Genomic DNA, 24,405 nt, shown 5'->3' with positions numbered 1-24,405 from the left:
AGGTTAAGTTAGTTAGCCTGAGGCGATAAGAGCGGGTTAGTCAGCTGGGGTCCGGCCTGAAACCACCAGCGGTGGGATTGGAGAAAGACCCCGGTCATTTGAGGCAGATTGCTTGCTTCGTGCTCTAACTAGCATCTAGCGTTGTCATCTGCAGTCTGTGCTACATGTGATTTGATTCTTAGACGCCCTCAACCTTCCCGATCTTCCCCCCTCCCTCAGCCTCATCACCTTCGTGACCGCCGTGATTTGGTTTCCCCTCCCCTCCCTTTTGAGGTGCCCGCCGTCAGCGAATACGCCCATCAAGAGCAGTCGGTTTCCAGTCACCCCGAGCACTTCGATCGCTCCGATAGTCTCGGTAACCTTGTCGGCGAACTCAATGCAGTCCTCCGTCCCTTATTTCAATTGCGACAGGTGATACGCACTCCTCTCTTGCGGCTAGATGGAGCTCTATGGCGTCCGGACATAACTCAGCGTTCTCCGCGACGTCAATTCAGCACCGTGCTGTGGGTGATGGACGGTCATATAATAGCTTGGAGGATAACACTGCAGACGGTAGCTGGGCCGAGTCCGCTACGCGAACCGGACGAAATGCTCGTTCTGAGTCTGGAGGCAGCGCGACCATTGGTCTGCGGGGAGGGTCATTAGCCCCTTCTTCGGGGGCCCCTGGTAGCTTCAGCTCCGAGCTGAAGAGCATGAAGACGTCGCGGAGCACTACCCCTCGACCCGAAGGTGTTCCCGCACGTCGACCGAGCAGTCTAACGGAGCACGATGAGTTGTCCAGCACCGAGGAGCGCCAGGCCGTGATCCGGGACAAGATCGCAAAAGAAATGAAAATCAAGACGGGGACGGAAAACATGCTCGAGGCGCTCCTGGCGAAGAACCCGAAACATACCAAAGATCAGAGGCTAAGGGTGGAGTCGGAGCTGAGTTCATCCAACCGCAAGCTTGCCGAACTACATCATGAACTGGAGGAGGAAATGCTACGTGCGCAGGCGCCGTCCACCCCTCCCCGAAGTCGACTCTCAAGCCTTTTTCAAGGCGGCTCGATGCGTTCGCCCACTCGGAACAATATACCGATCGAGGAGCAGCAGATCCCGGAAGGTGAAGCGGAAATGGAATCGCCAACATATGTGCTTGCGGAAACACTCCAGGCCCTGGAAATCGAGGGCATGTCCCCAGATTACTACGTTGAGCGTGCGAACAGTCTGGTGGAATTGTTCAAGAGACATCCTACCTTGAAGTACGACTTGGAGTGGTCGGTGTTTGGGCTCCGTGTGCAAATAATGCTCTTGAGCGACAGCAAGGAAGCCGTGGCCGCAGGGTATCGTTTGACTCGTTATGCCATCGCAGATCGGAAGTCGTTGCAAATCATCCGGTCATTACATACAGACGAGCTGGTTATATTGTCCCTTGTCAAGGAAAGCAAGGCGAGCATCGAGCGTGAGCAGGCTTTGAAGTTTGTTAGAGCGTTTTTGGACGTCAAAGATGGCGTTCGGGAAATCTCGCGTGCTGTGGTCAGAACGATTGTCTCGGTTGCTGAACATTACGAAGACCGACTCCGGAATATTTCCATCATGACACTAGCCGAAATCTTGGTGAAGGATCCGGCACTAATTGCATACTCTGGGGGCTTTGCCACTCTACATGATGCTCTCGCAGAGGGGACTTTTGGCGCCTCAGAAAGTCTGATAGCAAGCTTCCTTCATGTCCTTGATACCCCTCACAGCAGGAAACATCTTCGGGGAGGATGTGAGCTAGAGGCTGTTCTCGCACCGTTCACTGACTCCTTGTCGGATACTGTTCGCAATGGGCGCCTTAAATCGTCGGCTAGGGCGATCTCTGCCATGCTCAAGACGTGGCCAGGATTGATAGTTCTCGCGAGAAATGGGGCCCAGCCTTTGCAGTCACTCTTGGACTCATTACATTACCCTGATCCACAGGCAAGGGATCTCATTATGGAGCTTCTGTTCGATGCGTTGAGGATTAAGCCACCTTCATGGTCCTCCTCATTCCTCGCTGGTCGGAGATTGACAACATACGGAAGAGTAGCTAATCTCAGGACTGAGACTGATACAAAGCAAGCTCGCAGTTTTTATGATGACGATGGGAATAGATTTGATTTAACAGCACATTTCTCGACTCTTATCCTCGCAACCCTGGTGGATGCAGGATTGTCCAAGGTCGGTACTCCGAGTTCTGGGTTGTGGTAAACTGTTAACACGGTGCAGGCTCTTTCCGATCTCATTGAGGATGAAACGGACCTTTCTCTTAGACGCAAAGCGACGTTGCTTTTGACCGAAGTCTTGAAGCTGGCACATCACTCTCTGCCCCAGCATATCAGTGCGAAGCTCCAGGTCCTCCCGCATTTGCTACCAGCCGCTATAAAATTTGACGTCGACAACCATGATGTTTCCACCTCAACTATCTACCAGATCGAAAGCATAAACAGAACACTGGCCCGCTCTGTCGGGGGTGTTTCAAATGGAGCGGGGCGTTACAACGTTGACGTTGACATTTCTGCTTCCATACTTACTGGCGACCAAAACAAGGAAAAACTGAGTCCTGCCATGGATGAGACTCAGTTCCGCAATGCGATCCTGGAGACCCATGTTCTAAATACTGTGAATTACCTAAAGTGGAAGTGGGATTTGATCCACCGTATTGTTGAGGGACCTCTGACCAATCCCAAAAGACTGGAGGAAGGAATCAAGGGTTCAAAGTTCATGAAGCGACTTATGGGTTTCTACCGGCCATTCAAGTATAGGTTCTCTATGCTGCCGAACACAAAACCAAATCAACGTTATGTCCGCACTGGTTGTGCGCTGATGCGCACGCTGGTGCAGTTACCCGAGGGCATCAAGTACTTGGCCGAGAACAAGTTCTTAAGGCAGGTTGCAGAGTGCCTTGCGCAGGTTGACCGCATGAGCGGGCTGACATCCTCCTCGCCATTATTCTCGAAAGAACAGATGACCAACACCTTGAGCGGTGGATACTTTGCAATGCTGGGAGTCCTCAGTGGCGACGCCAACGGGCTTGCTATGATGGAGCGTTGGCACATGCTCAACATGTTCTACCATATTATTGAGCTTCGGGATCGAGACGACCTCATACAAACACTGCTCGGTAACATGGACTACGCCAAGGAGAGTCACCTACGAGTCATCCTCTCCAAGGCACTCACCACTGGCTCCAAGGAGATTCGCATATTTGCGACCAGGCTACTTCGAAAATATGCGGTCGGAAACGTTCCCCTTTCCTCACAGTCGGCCACTGGCAATGCGGACTGGGTGGTCAAGCTGCTAGTCACACAGCTATACGACCCTGACGTGTCGGTATGCCAAGTAGCTGTAAAGATTCTCGAAGAGGCATGCAATCAGCGTCATTATCTCGAGTTCGTGGTCAAGTGTCGCCCTTCCCTCGATCACTTGGGCGAAATCGGTGCGCCGTTACTTTTGCGCTTTTTGTCCACCTCAGTTGGATATCATTATCTGGATGGTCTCGACTACATTACACAGGAAATGGATGACTGGTTTCTGGGTCGTAACGACGCATACGTGGGCCTTGTTGAAGCCGCGCTATCGCGTGCCTACGTCGATCAACCGCGTCGGAACAGCTTTGTCCCTGAAGATCTTGTAGATTTACAGGACATCGGACTAGTGCCTCCCCATTTCTATAGAGAACTCGCTCGGACAGCGGAAGGATGCAAACTTCTGGAGCAGTCAGGGCACTTCAATGAGTTTGCGTGGACCATCCGCGACTTTCAGCTGGATGAAGAAGACACAGAGGCTCTTCTCAAAGTGAAAGGTTGCCTTTGGGCCGTTGGTAATGTCGGCTCCATGGAGCTCGGTGCGCCGTTCCTTGAGCCCGATATTGTCCAACACATTGTGAAGATCGCCGAAAGCGCGGAGGTTCTGACGATGAGAGGAACGGCCTTCTTTGTTTTGGGTTTAATCTCGCGCAGTCGACATGGTCTTAAGGTCTTGAGAGATTTCGGATGGGACTCTGCTCTCGACCACAAGGGAAATTCTTTGGGGCTGAGTTTACCGACCGACTTCAACAAGCTCTTCTTGGTATGTTTTTAATAGCGAGTACCTGTGCGCCAGCCATTAACCATCTTACTTTTGCAGGTTGATTTCCCAAGCCATTCCCGGAACCCTGACTCGAAGCGCACGTCTCAGGAGAAATTCAAAGAAGCCGCCATGGACACGGATCCAACCAACCAGAAGATCTTGAAGTTGATAGTCGATATGGGTAATACCGTGTTATCCAAGCGGGCTGCGGCAGACCTCCACAAGTAAGGAACACACCTTGTATAGTAATAACCAAATGCGACGAAAGCTAACGTAGCCCGAATCTACAGTCTCAAGTCGAAACAGCCCGATTGTTTCCACCAGCCTCACCTTTTCCGCAAGACGCTCAGTATCCTGGAAAGCCACCACTTCCGACTGCCTGCACGCCGCTTTGCCTTGGACTTGTTTGACAAGAGTGTCATGCGACGCATAGTGTTAGAAGACGATTCCGATTCAGACTCGGAGGCATCGTCTTCTCAAGTATCAAGCTAGATGGGCACGCCGAGTCTCTCGCTTGTTCGAACAACCTTCCTTTTAACGAACTATCATGCGTCAAGCTAGATCCACAAGCAAGCATCCGATGACCTCACGTTGGAAATCTTCTTTCTTAGCCACATCCCCCTTTAATTTCTGTCTTCCTGGCTATGGCGTTGGATGGTTCCGGTCATGAGCAACGAAAGGATGTTAGCATATCATGTTGTTCTGCTCTATTCTACCCTTGGTTTCCGGCTTTCTTCTTTTTTTTGGCCGTTGATCCGATACCTTTGTCTGCGTTTCTTCTTTATCCACCAATCTTGCATCAGATCGAGAGTTTTGCTTTCACGGGGTTTGTGGGATTTTTTATGCATCGGTGATCATCATTCATTCAATCTTATGAGTGCCCTCTGTTCTCGTTCGTGGGTAACATTGTACTGTATATACTTAAAGCTTATCATTTCCCCTTTTCAAGTCCATGGAATTTTCATCAATTCATTATGTCTGATAGTTTAGCTACATCAAAAGAAAAGATGTCATGACTGGTAGCCAAGACATCGAAGGCGTGTCCCCGAACCTCGGATGACGGCCGGAAGGAGAGAGCTCCCGGAGACCAACCAGCCCAGCTTGTCTCCACCCGTCAGTCACTGTAAGTAAGCCAGCCCAACAAAACATCAATCAATCAATCAATCTAAGCGCCGACCGACCAACCGACCGACCCTGGTCTAGATTCTCTACCTCTTTCCTCTTTATTTGCCTTTTCCTCCTCTCCGATCCCCACTCCTCTAGCATACCGCGAACCTCCATGGAAGATGCCACCATGCCCAGCCCTCCACCACCACCATCACCTCCGCATCCCAGCAATGCAGCAGCAGCAGCAGAAGAAAAACAAAACGGCGATGATCACCACCACACGCTGAACAACAACAACAGCTCATGCGACCCGCGTCTTTCCCTATCAACCTCCGCGCATTCCATCATCCGGCTTATCCAATGCCCGCGCTGCTCGTTACCGCTCCGAACCCCGCTGCGCCTGCCCTGCGGAAACACGATCTGCAAGTCATGTCTACCGCCCATTCGGCAACGGAAGGGGATTACTTATCCGGCGGATGAGGAGCGGAAACAGGGGTTTACGTGCTATTGGGGAGATGGTGCGACGAGCTGCTCGGGGGAACATTGTCTGGGGGATTGTGGGACGGATGTTTTGTTGGGGAGGGTGGTGGATGTGTTTGAGGAGGAGTTGGGGAAGGTGGGTGATAATTATGATGATGGTGCTGGTGCGAGGATGTGTGATGTGAGGTGGGAGAGGGAGGAGAGGTTGAGGAGTGAGGATGAGGTGAAAGGGACAGAGGCAGACATAGGGACAGAAACATGTGTTGCTAAGATTGGGTGTGGGGATTTGTTAGGGGGTGTGTATGGGTTGGTTAAGCAGGGTCGGGTTGGGTTTGGGGATGTGCTGGAGGTGGAAGGTGATACTACAGTCGAGGAGGGACAAGGGCAATTATCCTACGAGAGATTGAAGGAGGCTGTCCGGGGAGAATTGGACTGTCAGGTCTGCTACTCGCTTATATTGGATCCGTTGACGACTTCTTGTGGACATACGTTTTGTCGCGGATGTGTGGCTATGGTTTTGAATCATAGTGATTTGTGTCCGCTGTGTCGGCGCAAGTTGAATATGGCTTCGACAGTGCGGGCTGAGCCCGTAAATAGGAGGATTTCGGACTTGGTGGAAGCTTTGTTTCCTGAGCAGGTTGTGTCGCGTCGCGAGGGTTCTTCTAGTGAGGATGGAGTGGCCGCTACTGGGGATGGAGAACGGACTATTCCCTTGTTCGTGAGCTCGCTTTCGTTCCCGACTATGCCGACTTTCTTGCATATATTTGAACCGCGGTATCGGACTATGATCCATAGGGTCATGCAGACGAGGGATAAGAAATTTGGTATGGTTATGTATAATCGCTCCGGTCGGCTGCAGGAAGGTTTGGGCAGGGCCCAATTCATGCAGTATGGTACGGTGCTGGTGGTGGAGCGGTTCGAGCTACTCCCCGATGGAAGAAGTTTGGTGATCGCATCGGGGGTGTCGCGCTTCAAAGTGATGAGTTTTGAGATGGTGGATGGATATCATGTTGGCAGGATACAGCGCGTGGATGATATTGCGATATCTGAGGAGGAAAGGCTAGAATCTTTGGAAACGTCATCAGGAATGGGGGAATCGCTATCAGCAGCGTCAACACCACCGGAGTCTCTGCCCACGCAGCAGCTTTTTCAGATCGCCTTGGAGTTCATCGACAAAAGCCGTCGCGAAGGAGCAGCATGGCTCCATCCGCGAGTCTTGCTAGCATACGGCGAGGCCCCTACCGATCCGGCTGTGTTTCCCTGGTGGTTCGCCTGCGTTCTGCCTCTCTGGGAAGATGAAAAGTACAAGCTTCTAGCGACGACCAGTGTCCGGGATAGACTGAAGATGGTTGTGCGGTGGGCGAGGAAGTCAGAGTCTCGAGAGTGGTAGGTAGATGATCGGCCCCTTCATCAGGGCTTTGCTTTCATATCCTTCCTGGCTGGCGCTCACATTTTCTCTTGACAAGGTTGGCTCGGCCCCGACCATCATTCGCCTCGGTCTTATGACTAGCCGTCCCTCTCCTCGTCTTCTCCCTCGTGCCAATGGTTCTGAGCCCAGCTTTGACATACCTGGCCCCGTCTGCGGGAGTCTTTACGTCGTTCACGCCATTTTCCATGTCTGTCTCCATCTCATTTGGGTCTCCTCGTCCAGTTGATCCTGATCGCCGGCAGCGGACGCAGAGTCAGGATTCAGGAGGAAGCTACATCCCACAGACTCTCGTTATGGGGATATTCTTGGCTATCTTTGCGACGCAAATGGCGATCAATGTTGTCCAAATTCGGCGAGCCAGACGGCGAGAACCACGCTGATAGATATGCACAGAGGACGACGAGAGAGATGCACGACGAGGAAGAGGGACGCCACTCAATGACGCCAGGTACGGCTAATCCTTGAAGTATCGAAGGCGCTGTTAGTACGCGATAGCGTTCACTGGTCCTTGTACTAGTTGGCGCCCGGCCTAAGACTGCGGCAGCCATAATTCCTCCTCCAGAACGAGGAGTATAAGTATATTCTCGTCCTAGCTGGTGACTGGTTGCCACAGGGACACACTAATCTCGGAAGCTACCCATCGCATCGTATAGGTGGGCTTAATGCCCATCTCGTAGAGTCCGGTGCGACTCCATGCAGGCATGGTATCCTTTCTTTGCTTCTTTATCTTTTCCTTTTCTCCTATGATCGACCGATGACAGAATCAACGGGAACTTACAGCTTTGTGCAGATAGAGGGGTAATAGGAGGGATTGGAAGGTGTCAGGCAACTAACTGTTTGGAATCCCTGCATGTACTTCGAACGAGCACATTGGTGGTGGAAGTGGAAGAACCAAGCCGTAGCTATCTATGCATAAAGTAGGAGCGAAATGCGCCTTGCGTGCGTACCGCAGATGGTGGAGACGGCTAATTGCGAAGCCTGATAAGAGAACAATGTTGCCTAACTGGCAGGGGTAGAGAGCCTCTGAGCTAGTATCCAAGCTCTGACTTGTCCAGCACAATGCAGTGTCGCTGCGCCCGTTTGCCGCTGAGCTGCGCTGGTTGGTGGTTGGTGGCCGTTGGTCGCACAAGCGCTGCACTTGGGATTGGCGACGCCAAAACCACCCAAACGTTGCAAGATGGCGAAGGAACAGATGCAGCTCATGCAATCCTAATCGCCCTTTCCCATGGCGTGCCTCGTCGCTTGCCTGTTCGGGCGCCATTGAAGTCTGGTTCGCCATGCTGGTCCTGATGCGTTGGCTTGCCAGCTCCCCCGGTCGTTTTGCTTCCTTCTCTTCCTCTTCGCCTTTCTTTTCTTCATCTGCAATTGATCCGCTGTTGCATCTTATCTGCAGTCTTCTTCTTTATCACTTTGAAATATCTCCCTACGTATGGAGCGCCCACGGTGAGTGTAATCCAGACTGGATCTATGATGTACTATGTTCGTCAGCAGAGTGAAAGGTGAAGCAGGAAGAGAAGATATCGGAGATTTCAAACCAAGACCCTTGTAGAGAAGAAAGGAAAAGAAAAGAGGAGAATGAGTAAAGAGGGAAGAATAAAAAGTGTCGGGTGATCCATCGTTCTTGCAAAGTGGATGTGGAGCGACTGGGGATTGGAGATATCAACTTTCCCTTTTCTCCTCTTCTCCCCTCTACTTAGTACTTCTCTACTCTTCGTTCCTTCAACCATCTCTTGCGCTGGTCTTAGCTTCTCTTCTGCATATTCCAGGTGAAGACTGCTCAGACTAACAGCTTCTTTTTAGTATCAGCTCAATGTCTACTTCTTCAGGTAAGCTTGGCTTCAATTTGCAGTTGTCAAGCTGCTGGCGGATTGCCTGATCTTCACTAAAATCACCCCAGATTCTCGTTCTATAGCCTCGTCGACCTCATTCACAGGCCATCCGAATAGCTATATGCCTCGAAGGTGAGTGCCCTCATACTCGAGTTCCATTATATACTCACTGAGATATGTGCTCGTCCGACTGACTGGTTTGTAAACAGACCATATGCTGTGAGTCCCCTCAACTGCTCGCTTAGAATCCCATCATGCGAGCTGATCTGACGATTTCACCATGATACAGCAACTTCCGAGCTATAGAAGTACCCCGTCAAACGCAGAAACTGTCACCATCCCCCGCTCGGAATATGATCGTCTGGTGAGTACAATGTGACAGGTCCAAAATGGCCCCTCACTGACCGGTGACACTTCGCAGCTCCAAGATTCGCAACATTTTGGTATGCGACCGCCTCTCATATATCTAATATCTATCTCTGCAGCTGACATTATCACTCCAGCTAAATTAAGAACCTCACTCCTCAATGGAGGGTTGTTCCAGGAAACTCTTGATGTCAGGACACGCCCACTGTTTGGCGTACATCTACTAACCTACATAGGTCTTAATTTACGGGGCTGCTCAGCAGCCTTCTCACCAAACTAGCCGCGAAAATAGCTCTCAGAGCCCAGCGAAATCGCATGCGGCGTTCGAGAACAAGGCTCCTGGCTGTCATGAACACTTGGACGTGAAAGTTCATGACCCTGAAGAATTCGCCATTGGTGAAGATGAGGACGAAGACGAAGACGCTCTCCTGGACACTCATGACAGCGAAGATAAGGACGCCTATGATGAGTCTTCCAGAAGTGCAGGATCGTCTCCTACTCCAAGCGCCCAACGTACCGTGCTAGTTCGGAATCTTCCCGACCGTATCACGCACAGAGACATCGTCGCAGCCATAAAGGGCGGAGCCCTACTGCACATCTACTTACGTGCGCGGGAACACATGGCCAGTGTGTCTTTTGTCGAGGAAGCGGCCGCTCGTGAATTCTTCCGGACTGCGAAGACCTACGGTCTCATTGTTGCTGGGAAGCGCGTAAGTGCCCAATTCGGCAAACGGTAGCACCGCTAATAGCTACTATAGGTGGAAGTGGGTTGGAATGACAGACAGTTCTACCTTCCTCCCTATGTCCGGGCCAAAATTGACAATGGAGCATCGCGCAATCTAATCGTCTACAATGTACAGCCGAACGTCACGGAGTGGGTCATCCGGAAGGATCTGGACCATATCCACAACCTAATCGTGATCTCGGTACAATTCAAGAATGGCAATGCCTACATCTCCACCAATTCAGTGCATAATGCGCTCTTTGCGCGCTCCTGCATGATGTCTCGGTTCACGTACAAGGGCATGAAAATTGGGTTCTATCCGGACGAGTGTTCAGGTACTCCGGGCAAGTACCCCAAGAAAGAACCACAAGCACCGGCAAAGAAAACCGGCTCCGTGCCCAATCGTTTTCAACTTCTGTCCCTGGATGGAGCCGACGATGAGGACGACCATACCAGCCATGACGGACTGGGAAGGATGAACAATGGAATGCGATGGGCTGATAATAGCGTTACCGCCTGAGTTGTCACCTCTCTTCTCTTTTTTTCCTTTGTACTTTCTTTGAAGTGTTGTGCTACCAAATGGTTGAGCAGCACGTTACCTTAGGCGAGACTAGTCACCAAATTTAGGGGAATCGGTACTAGTATGGTGGTGCGTTGCGTGAAGGGGATCTGGCTTAACTAATAGAACGGAATGACTGATCAGGCTGGACGGACGAACATGACAGATAGGCAGCGGCGAGTGGGGTGAGAATGAAACAAGATGGCGGGTGATCTACGAGGGGGATGGCCAGACTGATTGCCAGATGCTATCACTTACTATAGCCAGCGTATATCAGTCATCTAAACGGTTCATCCGTTATGGGAACGTGCGTTTGTATGCTAACTCAACGCACGGACGTCCAATACAACTTTATAGTGACAGGGCTGACGACAAAAAAAGAAATTGGGTGATATTTAAGATAGTCCAGGCTTATACTAAATAACAGCCTAAGACCGGGGCCAGCATTGCACCATAATTTCCAAACACAGCCACTGTAAACAACCCAAACCATCCTCTTTATTTGATTGAATTGTCTGCAGTGGTGGAATGGGACCACCACACCAGATCTCTCTCTTCTTCTCTCCCTCACCCCAATAAGTACAACCGTTAAAACGACAAACAGCAACAACAACACCATCCCGCATGATATCCCGTTTTCTGCCTCATACAAAAAAAACCCTTCATAACCCGGCCATAATCATAAGAGGGGAAACGTTATAGGAAAACTTTTTTTTAAAACCGATCCGAGCCAAGCAAGCAAAAACTCGAACCGTAAAAGGTGGGGGGAAGCATAACAGCCGGGAAAGTAAGGTTTTTGTCCCCCAAATCCATGTTTTGAATTCCTTCCTTTCGAAAACGTACGGAATGGGAAACAAAAAGGAATGAGAACAGAAAAACAGGCAGAGGCGGAGCAAGCTTGTATGTGTGTATATTGTTGATGTAATAATGAAGCCGTTTAACGGTAGGACTTCTGGTAGCGAGCGCGGGCACCACGACCACCGAACTTCTTGGGCTCCGTACGACGGTTGTCGGCGACGAGGAGTGTGCGGTCGTACTGGACAAGAGCCTGCTTCAGCTGGTTCTTGGAGTGCTCATCGACGTACTTCTGGTAGTAGGCGACGATGGACTTGGCGATGGCCTGACGGATGGCGTAAACCTGGGAGGTGTGACCACCACCGGAGACGCGGACACGGATGTCGACACCGGCGAACTTGTCGGCTCCAACGATCAGGAGGGGCTCGTAGACCTATTCCATTTTGGAAAAAAATCCCGTGTTAATTGACCCGTCCCATGGCAATTTCGCATATAATCCCGACAGGTGAGTTATGTACCTTGAAGCGGAGGATCTCAGGCTGGACCAGAGAGAGGGGCTGGCCGTTGACCCGGATCATGCCCTTGCCTTGCTGTAGTTGGAAGAAACGAATCAGTCTTGACGCTCTTGTTCTTCTTCCTTCTGTCGCAGTTTTGGTTCATCTGATATATTGTGATGCGGATGCAGATGTGTCGTTCGAGTTTATTTGCACATGTCTTCTTCCTTTTTTTCCCCTTTAGGTATTCGACTTCCTTCAAATTTGCATATTCGTGTCGTTCAATTATTTTTCGATACTCGATATCGCATCCCTCGCGTTTCCATGCATTCCATGTTCCTTAACCCTTGATGTCGAATAGATACCCAAGCTTCCTTCAACCTTCCAAACCCAAAGTATTGACCAATATCGAACGACACATCGGCATCCGCAAACACGACAAATCCTAGACCAGCAGGGAGGTGACAGATAGACAGCGAATGTTATTCTCATACCTTGCAGTGGGCGACAGCGGTAGCTAAAAATCACATCAACCGTTAGCATCCCATGCTACCTTCAACAAATCATCCAACATCCCGAACCCTCCCAATCTTCAAATTCCACCCAATCCATTTATATATCAAAAACAAGAGGAAAACTCACCCGTCTTCTTCTTGCCGAAGCATTGCACACTCGGGACGGAAGCCATGATGGGGAGGCGGCGAAGTGTGCTGGGTGGTGGGAAGTAAGGTAGACGGTGTCGGGGTCGTGGAGTATTTGTCGTCGATTAACGGAGTCGCGCTGTATTAATTTTCGCTTCGCACAGTCAGGCGGTGCGATTTCTTCTTTGGGGCTTGTGGTTTTGCTGACTGTCCAATTCTTGGTCTCTCGCTTAGTGCGCTGCGCTAGGCCGCTTTGGGACCTTGAGGTAGGGCTTGTCGGGGGAGTTGGATTGAATCACGTGATGTGGAAAGTTCGGACTTCCGGGATAGAGGCAGTGCTCAGGTTGTTGTAGGTATAGATTGAAGTAAGAGGCATATAGCTATAGCTATACGTTTTACGTCAAGATGTCGCAGACTGTTGGAAAGGTATATACCCTTGCTTTCTTATCACCTCGTTCTCAATGGCACATGATTGATCCCTTCTCCCTCCCTCTTTATCTGTCTGTTTATGCTCATTGTCTAACTTTGATATCAATATAATGCTATAGACCCGTCTCGCCTTCTCCCGAACATGGCACTACGTCGACGTCGGCAGTGACCCTCGCAGTCTGGGTAGACTTGCCTCCTCCATTGCCCTCACTCTCATGGGCAAGAACAAGCCCGTCTACGACCCCTCCACCGACTGCGGTGACTATGTCGTCGCCGTCGGATGCCACGACCTCCGCGTCACCGGCAAGAAGCGCTTCCAGAAGAAGTACTACACTCACAACACCCGCCCCGGTAGTCTGCGGAGCATGACTATGGACAAGATGTTTGAGAAATGGGGTGGTGGTGAGGTTCTTCGTCGGGCTGTTCGCGGCATGTTGCCCAAGAACCGCTTGCGGGATAAGCGCTTGGCTAGGCTGAAGAGTGAGTATACCTCTGATATCAATATCAATTGGATATATATATATGTTGTCTCTACCTTGGGGCTAGACTGGTATATGGGGAATCTTGTTTGAGGATGTATGCTAATGACGTTGTATAGCTTTCGAAGGTCTCGCCCATCCCTACAAGGAGAACATCGTCAAGCTTAACGGACAGTCGGTCATCGGAAACTTGCCCGAGGTGAAGGAGGCGTTTAAGACGGCCAAGACCGATGCGTAATTGCATTGTATTGTCTGCGCATCTTGTCGACTTGCTGGATCGGATACCATTTTACCATTTAAACCTCTTGTACTTTTACATATGTCATTGATATTGCTGTTGTCATGTTATGGCTTGCTAGCGCATGGGTGGGAGTTCTGTGATTTGATTCTCTTTCTTTTTTCTTTTATGTGACATATCTTGTTTATATTACTACTAGCTACGCTACACAATTACAACAGCTTGTGCATTGATCATGATGTATCAGAACATGTGAATGATGCTAATTATCCCTAACCTATATACAAGTGCCAGAACTCCGTCTCATAACTGCCAATGCAATACTACAAATCATCCTACAGCTTCGCCTTCGTGTTGCGACCAACCGTGCACTTGATCAGCCCGTTCGGGTTGGTCTGCGGCGCATACACCTCGGCATCCTTGCCGGTGTTCTTCAGGCCCTTGTGCCAGCTCAGGTCTGTGACAAACAATGGGTTAGCCGGAACTCAAGACGAACAAACCTCTCAGACAGATGAAATACATACCAACTTCGAAGTAGTGCTTGTTAGGCAGAGAGTACTCGACCGTCTCAAGCAAGGGCTGACGAGCCAAGATCTGCTCCGCCATTTTGTACATAGTGTTCTGGACACTGGCCGAGTTGTCCTCGGCAAAGGTCTTAAGGGTAATATCCCTGGCCGCCGACCAGGTCGCATCGAACTGAGGCACGTTAGCGCGCACCTCGTCCAGCCCGTTGAAACGGCGCCACTGCCAGCTGGCGTCGACATCGGTGCTGAGAATACGGTCCCATGTCTCAGGGAGGGTGGTGTACTCGTCGCGCAGGAAGCCCCAGAACTGCGAGTTGGTACTCTTCAGCACAGTCAACTTGGCCAGAGACGAAGTGATGTCCACGCCCTTGCCCTCGACGACATCGACCTGCACGTTGCGGGTTTCCTCGCCATCCCGGAGGAAGGAGTGCGGGTGCGGCTTGCCGTCGATGGTCATGCGGGTCCAACGGTGGGTGATGATGTTGACATGGGCGGCATGGATGTGGTTGTACTTGGTGATGAAGTGGCTTCCAAGAATGGAGCCGAAGAGCTCGGGGGGAGTGACGGGGTTTTGCTTGGCGGTAATGTAGATGGTGTTCTTGATGGAGTCGGTCGCGACAATCACGCTGTTGTCGGCCTTGGTGTAGCTGTAGTGAATGAGGGTTAGCTCTCATTTCGATTTGAAGGAGAAAAAAAATACATACGAGGTATCGATTTCACCCTCCAAAAGGACGCAGACGGTCATCTCCACGACTGTCTGGACGCCGGTCTTCTCATCGCGGTGGACCTTGTATACTCGGACATTGTCCTTGCCGTAGCGGGCCGCAGTGACTGGGGAAGACATGGTGGGTATGGGGTAGGGAGGAGAGGAAGATGAGCAACCAAAGAAGGGTATTGACAATAAACACAGAACTGGGAGTTTCAACGGCAACAACCCCTGTGGCAGCAGGATGAAGCTTTTTAAGACTTCTCCGGAGCCAGGGAGCAGTCGGGATGGGGAGATGGCAGCGTATCGGCCACCTCCGAAGCCCGCGGGACTTGACGGCCGCAGCCTCCCTCGCCTTTATCTTATCGCCCCGGGATTCGTAACCTCTGGGGTTATGCAAACATCAGGCAATCCCGGCTGTGGTTGCCGGGGATTTGCTTGGCTAGAATGAATGTAATGTAACCAAAGTGATTGATTGGGATGAATTCATCTATGCTGCCGTCAGCGGTTACATGAAAGAGCAAGAATGACAGCCAGACTACCAAGAAACCCTACAACAACGTAGAGGAAGTATTGGACATGTGACTGCCCAGACGTCATCCACTCGAAAGAATGTCGCGACTCAACAAACAATGAAATCCCAGGCTCAAGATGGTGTCTGCCATCATTGCAAGAAATATCGGGATCTGCTGAGTTTCTCAATATAGCATATCCCGTTTCGACCCTCGACTGACCTTCAATCGCTCTGCTACGGACCTGTCCGATACCGCGGGCCCGGCCAATTGTCCAACGGTTCAGCAATGAGAGCTATCCGGCTGAATCGTGCTGAGACAAGGACATCAAGTCGACGATCCTGAGAATACTATGTGGTTTACAACTGAGGGCAGGAAGCGCCCGCCATGGCTTCTCAAATACCGTTCCTCCACAGTCTTCATCATCGCGACAGTCTGGACCTCTTCGTTCACGGTATGCAGACAATCACACTCAGAAGACACAGTAGCTGACACCGGCAGGACTACTTCCTCTATGCTATGGTGAGCACCGTCCATACTCACACCTGTATTGCCAGTTAACTCTCCAGATCGTTCCCGTCATGCCAACAGCCCTAGTCGACCGCGCGAAAATACCCTATGAAGACCGTACGTCCACCACCACCACACCCACCCTACTCTATACCATCTGATACAAAACCAGGCGAACGCTGGGTCAGCATTCTCCTCATATGCGAAGCCACTGTCGCATTCATCTGCTGCCCGATCTTTGGATACTTGATCGATGTCGCGCCCACGCGCAAACTCCCCTACCTGCTCGGCCTCATTCTGCTCGGGGCATCTATGCTCATCCTCTGTCTCGCACGCACCATCGGCTTCTTCGTCATCGCACGCCTCCTACAAGGCAGCGCAACCGCAATGGTCGTCGTCGCTGGACTCGCCCTCCTCACCGACTCCGTCCCATTCGAGAACCTCGGCCAGACTGTCGGATACCTAGGGTCAGCGGTTACCCTAGGGTTCCTGCTAGGTCCATTACTGGGGGGTCTGGTGTACAGAGTAGCAGGATATCAGCCCGTATTTGCAATGGCGTTTGCCATTGTAGGATTAGACCTGGTGATGCGGTTTGCAGTGATCGAAAAGAGGGTCGCGAAGCGGTGGATGGCTTTATCGCAAGATGATGACGCCGACGATGAAGAAACCAACAACCACGACAGTCCCTCTGAATCAAGCACACCTCAACCCGAAACCACAGAGAACGAAGCAACCATCATACCCAAACACTCCCGCAAACCCACCCTCCTACTCCTCATCCAACAGCCCCGCATCCTTATATCATCATGGGGTCTTCTCGTCCACGGCATGATATACGCAGCCTTTGACGCCGTACGTCCCCTTCCCCCCCCCCCCCTCCACTTCCCCATCCATACACCACAAACTAACAACCCACTCACCCACTAAAAACTAACAGACAATCCCCATCTTCGTCGAATCCCACTTCAACTGGACGCCCCTAGGCGCAGGCCTAACCTTCCTCCCCTCCTCCATGACCGCTCTCTTCGAGCCCTACTTCGGTACACCCCTCCCCCCATTCCCCTTACCCCAAAACCACCCATCTCACTAACCCTATCCCTCTATAACCAACAGGAAAACTAACCGACACCATAACCCCACACCCCATCGCAACAACAACCTTCCTCCTCCTCCCCATCCCACTCAGCATGCTCGCGCTCTCCACCAACCCCACAAGCACCCATATCACCCTCCTAATGATCAACCTCACCTTGACCGGCCTCCTCGTCAACATCGCCACCCCGGCCCTGTACCTCGAGACCCAGCGTGTGTTGGATACCATGGAGCGCCGGGAACCGGGGATCTTCGGGCCCAGGGGCGCAGTCGCCCAGGCGTTCGGGATTCAGACGATGGCGCAGTTCCTAGGGCTGAGTTTGGGGCCGTTGGCTGGGTTCGTGGAGGGGAGGTTTGGGTGGGGGTTTGTGGTTGTGGGGTTAGGGGTGGTTTGTGCGGCGACGGGGGTGGTGGTGGGGGTTGGGTTGAGGGGGGATGCTTGTTGTGGTGGTAGTAGGTTTGGGGATGGGGATGGAGATGATGGGGAGAGGGAGAGGTTGCTTGCTGGGGATTGAGTAGGTAGGTGAAGTAGCTATCAGGGTGATAGATAGGGATTGGATTTTGGATAATGAGTATGAGGGTAAAGTTGGAAGTTTGCTTTTAGTAGGAAACCTAACTAGGCCGGTCATATGCTGATTGATACATTCGGATTTCAGATCAGATCTAACATTCATTTCATCCATCCATCTTCTCTCAAATCATACCAACTGCACCTTTTATCGAAAGAGATAAGACGAGCATCACACAGCACAAGGATTGTCTTCATGTACAGTTCAAACTTCAATCCAGATACACACCGATACACACCGGTGTGGATGTAGCGTAGCGTAGCATAGCATAGCATAGCGGAGCGGAGAAAGAAGAATCCATATCAACACCAGAATGGAATGGATCAATCATATAATAAGAGAATCGAAACCCCGAAGAAAGTTGAAAGCGGTAAGGTTTTTGTCTGTATTCCATTCACCGGAGGGATAAGGGAAAAAAAAAAAAAAAAGAAAGAAAGAAAGAAAAGGAAAGGAAGGTATAACGCCATCCAATGCCCTACTTGGACGCCAATAACCCCTAATCATGGGGGGTTTAAATGGTAATAGAAAAAAATGAAGGAAAGAAACTCCACAAAACGCTCATATCCCCAAACACCATGAATCAATAAATCAATTAATCAATCAATCACAGACTTAGCTGATCAATGCTTCCCACTCTACCGCTTCCACCGAGCCGACCTCCGCCCTTCGTCACCATCCCTAAACGGTAGAACCGCTCCTCCCCGCCAGGCGTTCGACCTCCGATATACCACTTCTCCGGACCCAGCGCATCGCGGAACCCTCCCGAGCCACTTGAGCTGTCGCTGCCGCGACGCTGACGGCCTTGGCTGTTTGTAATCGGGATGGGGTTTGACGCGGCCGGGGTAGGTGGAGAAGAAGCGACCTGCTGGGTCTGAGGTGGGGCCGGGGATGCTGGGGAAGATTCGGGCTGGTTCAATGGAGATCGCTGGTGAGAGTGAGGACGGGAGTGGGAGGAGGATGAAGCGCTTGTGGTGGAATGATGGTGGTAGTGATGGGTAGTGGTGGATGGAGAGGCATCGGATGAGGAAGCGGCTGCGTTGCCGCTGCTGGCCTTGGTGGCTATGGCTCGTGCGCCTTGGGAGATTTGGGTGGAGGAGAGAGAGGAGGATGGACCAGCGGTCGCGGATTGTGAACCTGCTGCTGAGGCTTTGTATGTGGACTGGGCGCGAAAGGCCGCTAGGAAGTTGGCCAGGAATGGCCGGTTGGTGGACATGGTGGCGAGGGGGGGAGCCACGGTGAGAGTATAGAGATGGGGTGAGTAGTTTTAGACTGACAGGGGTACGCTAGTCGGATAGGACTAGGGCCTGTAGTCGGTCGCAGGTGTGTTTGCTAATATTGGTGTAGAAGGTATGGGTTGCCGAATGTGAGAAGTGGTGGAGTGAGGGGATTGTGCGTCTTGTATATAGAGTTAGTGTCGGTGGTCGTCGGTCGAGATCGGGGCGATAGTAGCCGCGGAGTTGCGGAGTAGACGAGATCTAGACGGGGGTCTGAGAGGAGAGTGTGGATGGAGGAGTGCGACTGAGTACAAGAGTACACGAGTACACTAGCACAGACAGGACCAGAAGGAGACTGCAGGAGGGCGCGGACGATCGGAGCCAGAAGGATGGAGGAGGGAATGGGCGATGACGAGAGAAACGGCGGCGGAGGAGATTCAGAAGTTGAAACTGGAGGACCTCCGGGGAGTCCCGTGGACGGCGGCCAATCAGCGGGGGTGGATATCAATCCGGGGGAGCCCCTCGGCGGTGACGTCTATTAATTAAGTACTTGTATACTATCAGTTAGTTCATTATATCTACTGGTAATGGAGGGGATGAAATAATCATTCATCACTTGGAATCTTAAGTAGTCTCTTATCTCTCATGCTTGCTACTATGTCTTTCTGCTCTATCAATCTAACCCCCACAGACACACACTCTCTCTTCCCAAGTAAAGTATTGGCCTACTACACTTTGGCACATGCGGAACAAGAAATAAAACAAGAATCGAATCACCTGCAACAAGACTTACCCGATCGCACTAACCATCCAGCGCTCACCGTAGGGAAATCCCGGGATCATCTCCAGACATCTCCGCCCCGGACCAAAGGTTGGCTTGTTCGGTCGGGAAAGTCAAGTTCCAGGCAGTCACGGGGTGTTCACATGGCCTTGTCCCCTCCCGATCCCGTGAGGCTCTCTCATTAGCTACTTAGCTAGTTAAGTTACCTCAGTACTGCTTGAGTAGTTACTCTGTACTTTGTGGTACTCTGCTATTTCTCTACTACACCCCCACCCAGGTTGATTTGTAAGTCATGTAAATATGGCCCTTATTATTTCTCGTTCAACTCCGAATCACTGGCTGTCTATATTCTAGCTTTTGGATTCCGTGGCTTCCCATAAGTGACGACTTCCACCAGGCCTGATGCAGGGGGTTTTCAATCGGCCTCCCTGGCCTCCAGGCTCCAGGACCAGATACAAGAAGAAAATGCATGCGGCATAATGGATAGAACAAGTACATAACCGACGTATGGAACATCTGGGGGCTGACCAGGGGTGTGCATCCAGGCAGATCAACCAACCGCCGTCCGGAGTAACAAAAAAGAATGAAACAAGCTCCAACACAGCAGGAGTGTCCCTGACTGCGGCCAGGATCTGCAGCCAACCCAGCCGCAAAATGTAGGAAATCGGGCAGTCGAAAAGCACCATGCTACCTTTTTCGGTCACAAATGAAAGAGATAAAAAGAAACAGAACAAGGAATAAAGCATGAGACACGAAAGGAAACCGAAGCACATTGACACAAAAAACACATTGAATAGGAACGCAGGAGGCAAATAGTAAACACAAGACGACGCAACACCTTTCATCCTCGCTCGACCTCGTATGCCCTCCATCGGACACACAGTATGTACTTACAGGGTCGACTGGAAGACAACATGCGGATAGGAAACGGCCGTGACGGTTATGCAAACAGATCCCGAACACACTCAACCCTCCGTGCAGCTCGAATTTGAACAGGAAAAGGGAACATGCAACGCGAAACGAAGAGTGGACGGAAGCCTTCCCCGCAAGAAATCTTTTGATGACTCGTTAAGATGAGAGAGCCCTTGACGCAACAAAAATCAAACACATGCCCAAGTCTATGATTGGACGCCAGTTAAAAAACCACACACACCATCCCATCAACCCACTCATAATGGATGGAAACATAACAAAACAGGTCCAGAATCACCGCAAATCTGCACTCGCCGTAGAAAATGCTCACAAGATTTTTCAAATAAACAATGGACGACCAGATAACCCAGTAGGACAAAAGAAGACGTTTTTCATAACAATGAGTGATCCGGATGCTGTAATCTAGACCAACGCTGTGGCGCGCTGCGCGGAGTCGGTGGCCGAAACGAGCTTTTTTCTATCTGTATTTTTTCCCCTTCCCTTCCATTTTCCGGTTCATATTTTTTTCTTTTATAGGGATAACCCTCGATAATCATTCATGTGATTTTCCAGGCTGGGTTCATGCGCATGATCCAGGAGACTGATAAGGCGCCAAACCGCATAGCATGTAAACCCTTATGTAAGAGCATCATCAGCATGATCGGAGAAGCGTCCCCATCGATACTCCCAGACAAATGACTAGCATTGCAAGATATCGCTAGACTGATGCATAACATCGTTTGACAACGTAACCCAGTTAGTAAGACAAATTTGTAACCGTTCGTTATGGCCGTAATGCTCCGTCTCCCTTGACGTTATACACATCAAGCTCAACGTGGTCAGCTCAAGACATCCACTTCCAAGTCACCACTATTGCCTAGCAGGCTGGACAGTACCTGGGATCCGGGGATTAGCATGCCGTCATCCATACGCAGGGGCAGGAGTTGAGTTCCGGGACTCCTTCACTTACCGTCGCCACTCAGCGTGGTCGAAGCCAGGTAGAGACCATTCATCCCACCCTCCTGGGGACCAGCGGTGGTGGTGGGGTAAAACTTGCGTTCGGTGTCGACGTGAGCGTGGATAGGCTCCTGGCCGGACGCCATGGTCTGGGGGAAGACGGGATTGATGTAACCGTCGGACGCTCCGGGCTGAAACATCGAAGTCCAGTCAATTTCGCCAGCGTGATTGGGAGGTCCAGGCATGACAGGACGTTTAGGGTCTTGAACAACCGGGGGCTTTACCTGCTCAATAGGAGGACGATCAACATTCAGCTGCTGGCCATTTGCATCTGCGCCAGGCTGCACCATGTATGGGTTCTGCTTGGGAGCAGCAAGCCAAGGTCCACGCTGGTGAGGCTGTCCGCCGGGGAACGCGTCTTCGGGCTGACCGCGGTTCATCCCATTGACGGAAGGCATGGAGAATCCCAAAGGCTGCTGTTCCGGATATCCGGGGCGACCGGGAGCCATGCCATTGCCGTTCACGGGCGCCTCGCCATACGTAGCACCCGGCATACCGTTGGGATGCGGGACGGTCGTATTGACTTCATCCTGAACGGGTTTAACGGCGTTTTGCGCAGCTTGAGACCGCTTCAAGTGTGCCTGAGGGTGCGACAGGTGAGTCGCCCCAGTAGGGTTACCGCGGCGCAACGAGCACTTCTGGAAGTGGCGCTTGAGGATATCACTGCGAGAGAAGGTATCCTTGCAGAGCACACACATGTACGGACGGTCTCCAGTGTCTACCCAAAAAAAAAAACATAGATTAGTCATCGGAACAGTTCGATCCCCGCCATGCGCTATCATATTATCCAGATGGAAAGAGGGGCACTCACGTCTGAGCAAATGGCGCTTCAGATGCTTCGCATGAAGATAGGTCTTGTTACAGTGCGGGCAAGGGAACTTTCCATCCGCATCCTTGGCCGGAATAGTAGTGTTCTTCGCGGTACCATTGACACCGTTCGTGACGGGAGTCGCGCGTCCCGGAACGCTCGGCAAAATTCCGCGGCGGCCCTGCGACCCAACAACCTGGGTCCTAGGTGGTTCCTTCGCAGCATACGGGGGAGCACCGTTTGCACCTGCAACAGGGTCGGGGTTCATCCAAGGCGATCCCTTGTTATCGGAGTAGCTGAAAGCACCTGACGGAAGACCGGAGAAGTCCGAGCGACGATCACGCGGAGGCGCCGGCGCAATCGGCTGGGGATAGGTCTGCGCGCTGGACGCGGGAGGCAGCACGCTATGAGGAGGATGGTAGGCTTGCGACGGCTGGGGTTGAGCCTGCGGATTGGGGTGGGACAGGAACGAGGAGGGAGGCAGGCTACCCACGGTGGTGTGAGGCATGATAGGAGCCGCGGAAGACGCGTAGACATCGTGAGTAGATGCGGGATACCTCGACAGATCCGGCCGGTACGGCTGGCCCATGTAGGAGTGAGGGGCAGGGGATTGACTGTGATGAGGCTGCAGCGGGGGGAGAGTATGCGGCTGGGACACAGGGTACTGAGGCTGCATGGTGTACTGAGGCATGGGCATGCTCGAGATGGGTGTCGAGGACAATGGCGTGGAACCCTGGGGTAGGCTGGTGGATGGGGCCGTGAAGGATGAGATCTGGGATCCATCTTGAACGCGGAGAGGCTTTCAAACACGGGAGGGGAAGGAGGGAGGAGAAGAGAATTGGGGTAAGAGACTGGCGAAAGGAGATTTCACGATATCTCGATCATTGATCGCAGGGCGAGAAAACCTTTTCGTAGGATGTGTCTTGCGACCAAGGCAGTGCTCCGTGGATGCGAAAAGACTGCCAATGCCACCTTGTTCAGATCCTGATCGCGTTTCGCTCGCAAAATTCTCCAGTCCGGAGTTGTGTGCTCGCTTCTCTTCGATTGTGACTTCTGGTTCCTTTTTTTTTTCCTTTGCTTGTTCCGACAAATGAACAATCCTCCCACCTGATGCGGAAAATTGACGATGAGATTCGCGGAAGAGGTAGGTTCGATAAGCAAATCGACGCTCAAGGATCCTCAAGGTCGACGATAGACGTGCAGGATCAAGTTCGACTCCACTGCAGAAAAGAGGTCAGGAAAGAGGTCGAGATGCTTAATCTGAATTCCCCACGGTCACCCACCAGAAACTCGAGTTGTGTGGGAACTTCTCACTATCCGCACGTTGTCAAAACAGTCAATGGTTCTGATCCACCAGGGAGGCGGCGTGTAAGTGGGTCTAACACAATCAGCAGTGCTAGAGGGAAATTTCGCTAGCCAATTTTTGCTTCGCGTCAACAATGCGCGCGAAATTGACCAGGATGACTCTGATGGGAAGATCACAACTGCCAGGGACAACGCGTATAGATGCGGAGACAGGGCGAAGGAAGAGTGAAAAGTAAGGGGGGGTGGTAGAACAAGAGGGCAAAAAAAGAAAACGAAAAAGAATGATAAAATAAAATAGAATAAAAAAAAAAAGCTTAGGAAAATTTGTTCCAAGAGGGAACACCCAAGGTAGCCGTCCCTAGGGTAGTCACGGGAATGGAGGGAGGAGGAGGGGGGGGGGTGGAAGGGGGGGCGACGAACGGCGGCGGCGGCACAAAGTTAAGTGGGTGAAGGAGGAAAAAAAAATTAAAAAATATGTTAGGGAAAAAAAAAAAAAAAATATCGTCAGTATCGGAGGAGCGAAAACTGACACACTAACCTACTACTAAAGGCAAAGAAGGAAAAAAAGTGGAAGAGGGAAAGAAATCACGACTAATTGAAGGTTAACTGGGGATTGGCGGTGACGATCGTAACTCTGGGAGGCGACAACCGTAAATGATGAAGAGAAAAAAAAATGTAGGTAAAAAAAGAAAATATGGAAAAAAAGGGAAAATGCTATTAAAAAAATATACGGAAAATATTAGTTATTTTTATGATTTTATTAGCATCGTTTTCTACTCAGTCAGCACCCAACGTTTGGGACGGTTACTGGTTGC

At 51.3% G+C, this 24,405-nt stretch overlaps 11 protein-coding genes across 11 annotated transcripts; 5 read left to right on the top strand and 6 right to left on the bottom strand.

The window, feature by feature from the left end:
- The first annotated feature begins 194 nt into the window (after positions 1 to 194).
- On the top strand, positions 195 to 5,024 carry BO83DRAFT_357694 (putative cytosolic regulator Pianissimo). Its single transcript, XM_025529266.1, has 4 exons — positions 195 to 2,180; positions 2,229 to 4,070; positions 4,128 to 4,294; positions 4,361 to 5,024. The coding sequence occupies exons 1-4, from the start codon at positions 450 to 452 to the stop codon at positions 4,560 to 4,562; spliced, it is 3,942 nt and encodes a 1,313-aa protein (XP_025389574.1). The 5' UTR covers positions 195 to 449; the 3' UTR covers positions 4,563 to 5,024.
- A 340-nt stretch (positions 5,025 to 5,364) lies between these two features.
- BO83DRAFT_309911 (putative ATP-dependent protease (CrgA)) lies at positions 5,365 to 7,466 on the top strand (the record flags this gene model as incomplete). Its single annotated transcript, XM_025527413.1, has 2 exons — positions 5,365 to 7,043; positions 7,211 to 7,466. The coding sequence occupies 2 exons, from the start codon at positions 5,365 to 5,367 to the stop codon at positions 7,464 to 7,466; spliced, it is 1,935 nt and encodes a 644-aa protein (XP_025389573.1).
- A 156-nt stretch (positions 7,467 to 7,622) lies between these two features.
- BO83DRAFT_234109 (uncharacterized protein) lies at positions 7,623 to 8,495 on the bottom strand. Its single transcript, XM_025526915.1, has one exon. The coding sequence runs from the start codon at positions 8,363 to 8,365 to the stop codon at positions 7,916 to 7,918; it is 450 nt and encodes a 149-aa protein (XP_025389572.1). The 5' UTR covers positions 8,366 to 8,495; the 3' UTR covers positions 7,623 to 7,915.
- Positions 8,496 to 8,896: 401 nt separating this feature from the next.
- Positions 8,897 to 10,525, top strand: BO83DRAFT_387254 (RNA-binding protein; the record flags this gene model as incomplete). Its single annotated transcript, XM_025532702.1, has 6 exons — positions 8,897 to 8,912; positions 8,936 to 9,047; positions 9,205 to 9,279; positions 9,337 to 9,358; positions 9,518 to 9,991; positions 10,040 to 10,525. The coding sequence occupies 6 exons, from the start codon at positions 8,897 to 8,899 to the stop codon at positions 10,523 to 10,525; spliced, it is 1,185 nt and encodes a 394-aa protein (XP_025389571.1).
- An 817-nt stretch (positions 10,526 to 11,342) lies between these two features.
- BO83DRAFT_233656 (40S ribosomal protein uS9) lies at positions 11,343 to 12,839 on the bottom strand. Its single transcript, XM_025526913.1, has 4 exons — positions 12,496 to 12,839; positions 12,348 to 12,370; positions 11,878 to 11,949; positions 11,343 to 11,792 (listed from the first exon to the last, which is right to left on the bottom strand). The coding sequence occupies exons 1-4, from the start codon at positions 12,539 to 12,541 to the stop codon at positions 11,502 to 11,504; spliced, it is 432 nt and encodes a 143-aa protein (XP_025389570.1). The 5' UTR covers positions 12,542 to 12,839; the 3' UTR covers positions 11,343 to 11,501.
- Positions 12,840 to 12,853: 14 nt separating this feature from the next.
- Positions 12,854 to 13,876, top strand: BO83DRAFT_377046 (mitochondrial 54S ribosomal protein uL13m). The gene is made up of 3 exons (XM_025530892.1): positions 12,854 to 12,920; positions 13,043 to 13,403; positions 13,522 to 13,876. Exons 1-3 carry the CDS (start codon positions 12,900 to 12,902, stop codon positions 13,638 to 13,640), a joined length of 501 nt encoding a protein of 166 aa, XP_025389569.1. The 5' UTR covers positions 12,854 to 12,899; the 3' UTR covers positions 13,641 to 13,876.
- Positions 13,877 to 13,975: 99 nt separating this feature from the next.
- Positions 13,976 to 15,277, bottom strand: BO83DRAFT_407046 (urate oxidase; the record flags this gene model as incomplete). Its single annotated transcript, XM_025533926.1, has 3 exons — positions 14,869 to 15,277; positions 14,165 to 14,811; positions 13,976 to 14,097 (listed from the first exon to the last, which is right to left on the bottom strand). The coding sequence occupies exons 1-3, from the start codon at positions 15,006 to 15,008 to the stop codon at positions 13,976 to 13,978; spliced, it is 909 nt and encodes a 302-aa protein (XP_025389568.1). The 5' UTR covers positions 15,009 to 15,277.
- A 68-nt stretch (positions 15,278 to 15,345) lies between these two features.
- BO83DRAFT_407045 (MFS transporter) lies at positions 15,346 to 17,499 on the top strand (the record flags this gene model as incomplete). The annotated part of the gene is made up of 5 exons (XM_025533925.1): positions 15,346 to 15,836; positions 15,884 to 16,009; positions 16,065 to 16,744; positions 16,830 to 16,932; positions 17,006 to 17,499. Exons 1-5 carry the CDS (start codon positions 15,770 to 15,772, stop codon positions 17,497 to 17,499), a joined length of 1,470 nt encoding a protein of 489 aa, XP_025389567.1. The 5' UTR covers positions 15,346 to 15,769.
- A 378-nt stretch (positions 17,500 to 17,877) lies between these two features.
- On the bottom strand, positions 17,878 to 19,163 carry BO83DRAFT_377045 (uncharacterized protein). Its single transcript, XM_025530891.1, has one exon. It carries the CDS (start codon positions 18,764 to 18,766, stop codon positions 18,158 to 18,160), a length of 609 nt encoding a protein of 202 aa, XP_025389566.1. The 5' UTR covers positions 18,767 to 19,163; the 3' UTR covers positions 17,878 to 18,157.
- A 704-nt stretch (positions 19,164 to 19,867) lies between these two features.
- Positions 19,868 to 20,538, bottom strand: BO83DRAFT_233432 (uncharacterized protein). Its single transcript, XM_025526912.1, has one exon. It carries the CDS (start codon positions 20,418 to 20,420, stop codon positions 19,899 to 19,901), a length of 522 nt encoding a protein of 173 aa, XP_025389565.1. The 5' UTR covers positions 20,421 to 20,538; the 3' UTR covers positions 19,868 to 19,898.
- Positions 20,539 to 22,793, bottom strand: BO83DRAFT_462339 (C2H2-type zinc finger protein; the record flags this gene model as incomplete). Its single annotated transcript, XM_025537289.1, has 3 exons — positions 20,539 to 21,178; positions 21,431 to 22,195; positions 22,289 to 22,793. 3 exons carry the CDS (start codon positions 22,791 to 22,793, stop codon positions 21,018 to 21,020), a joined length of 1,431 nt encoding a protein of 476 aa, XP_025389564.1. The 3' UTR covers positions 20,539 to 21,017.
- Positions 22,794 to 24,405: the final 1,612 nt, after the last annotated feature.

Source organism: Aspergillus eucalypticola (assembly GCF_003184535.1).
Source record: "Aspergillus eucalypticola CBS 122712 chromosome Unknown BO83scaffold_8, whole genome shotgun sequence".
Lineage (NCBI taxonomy): Eukaryota > Fungi > Ascomycota > Eurotiomycetes > Eurotiales > Aspergillaceae > Aspergillus > Aspergillus eucalypticola.
This window is presented reverse-complemented; position numbering and strand designations above follow the sequence as displayed.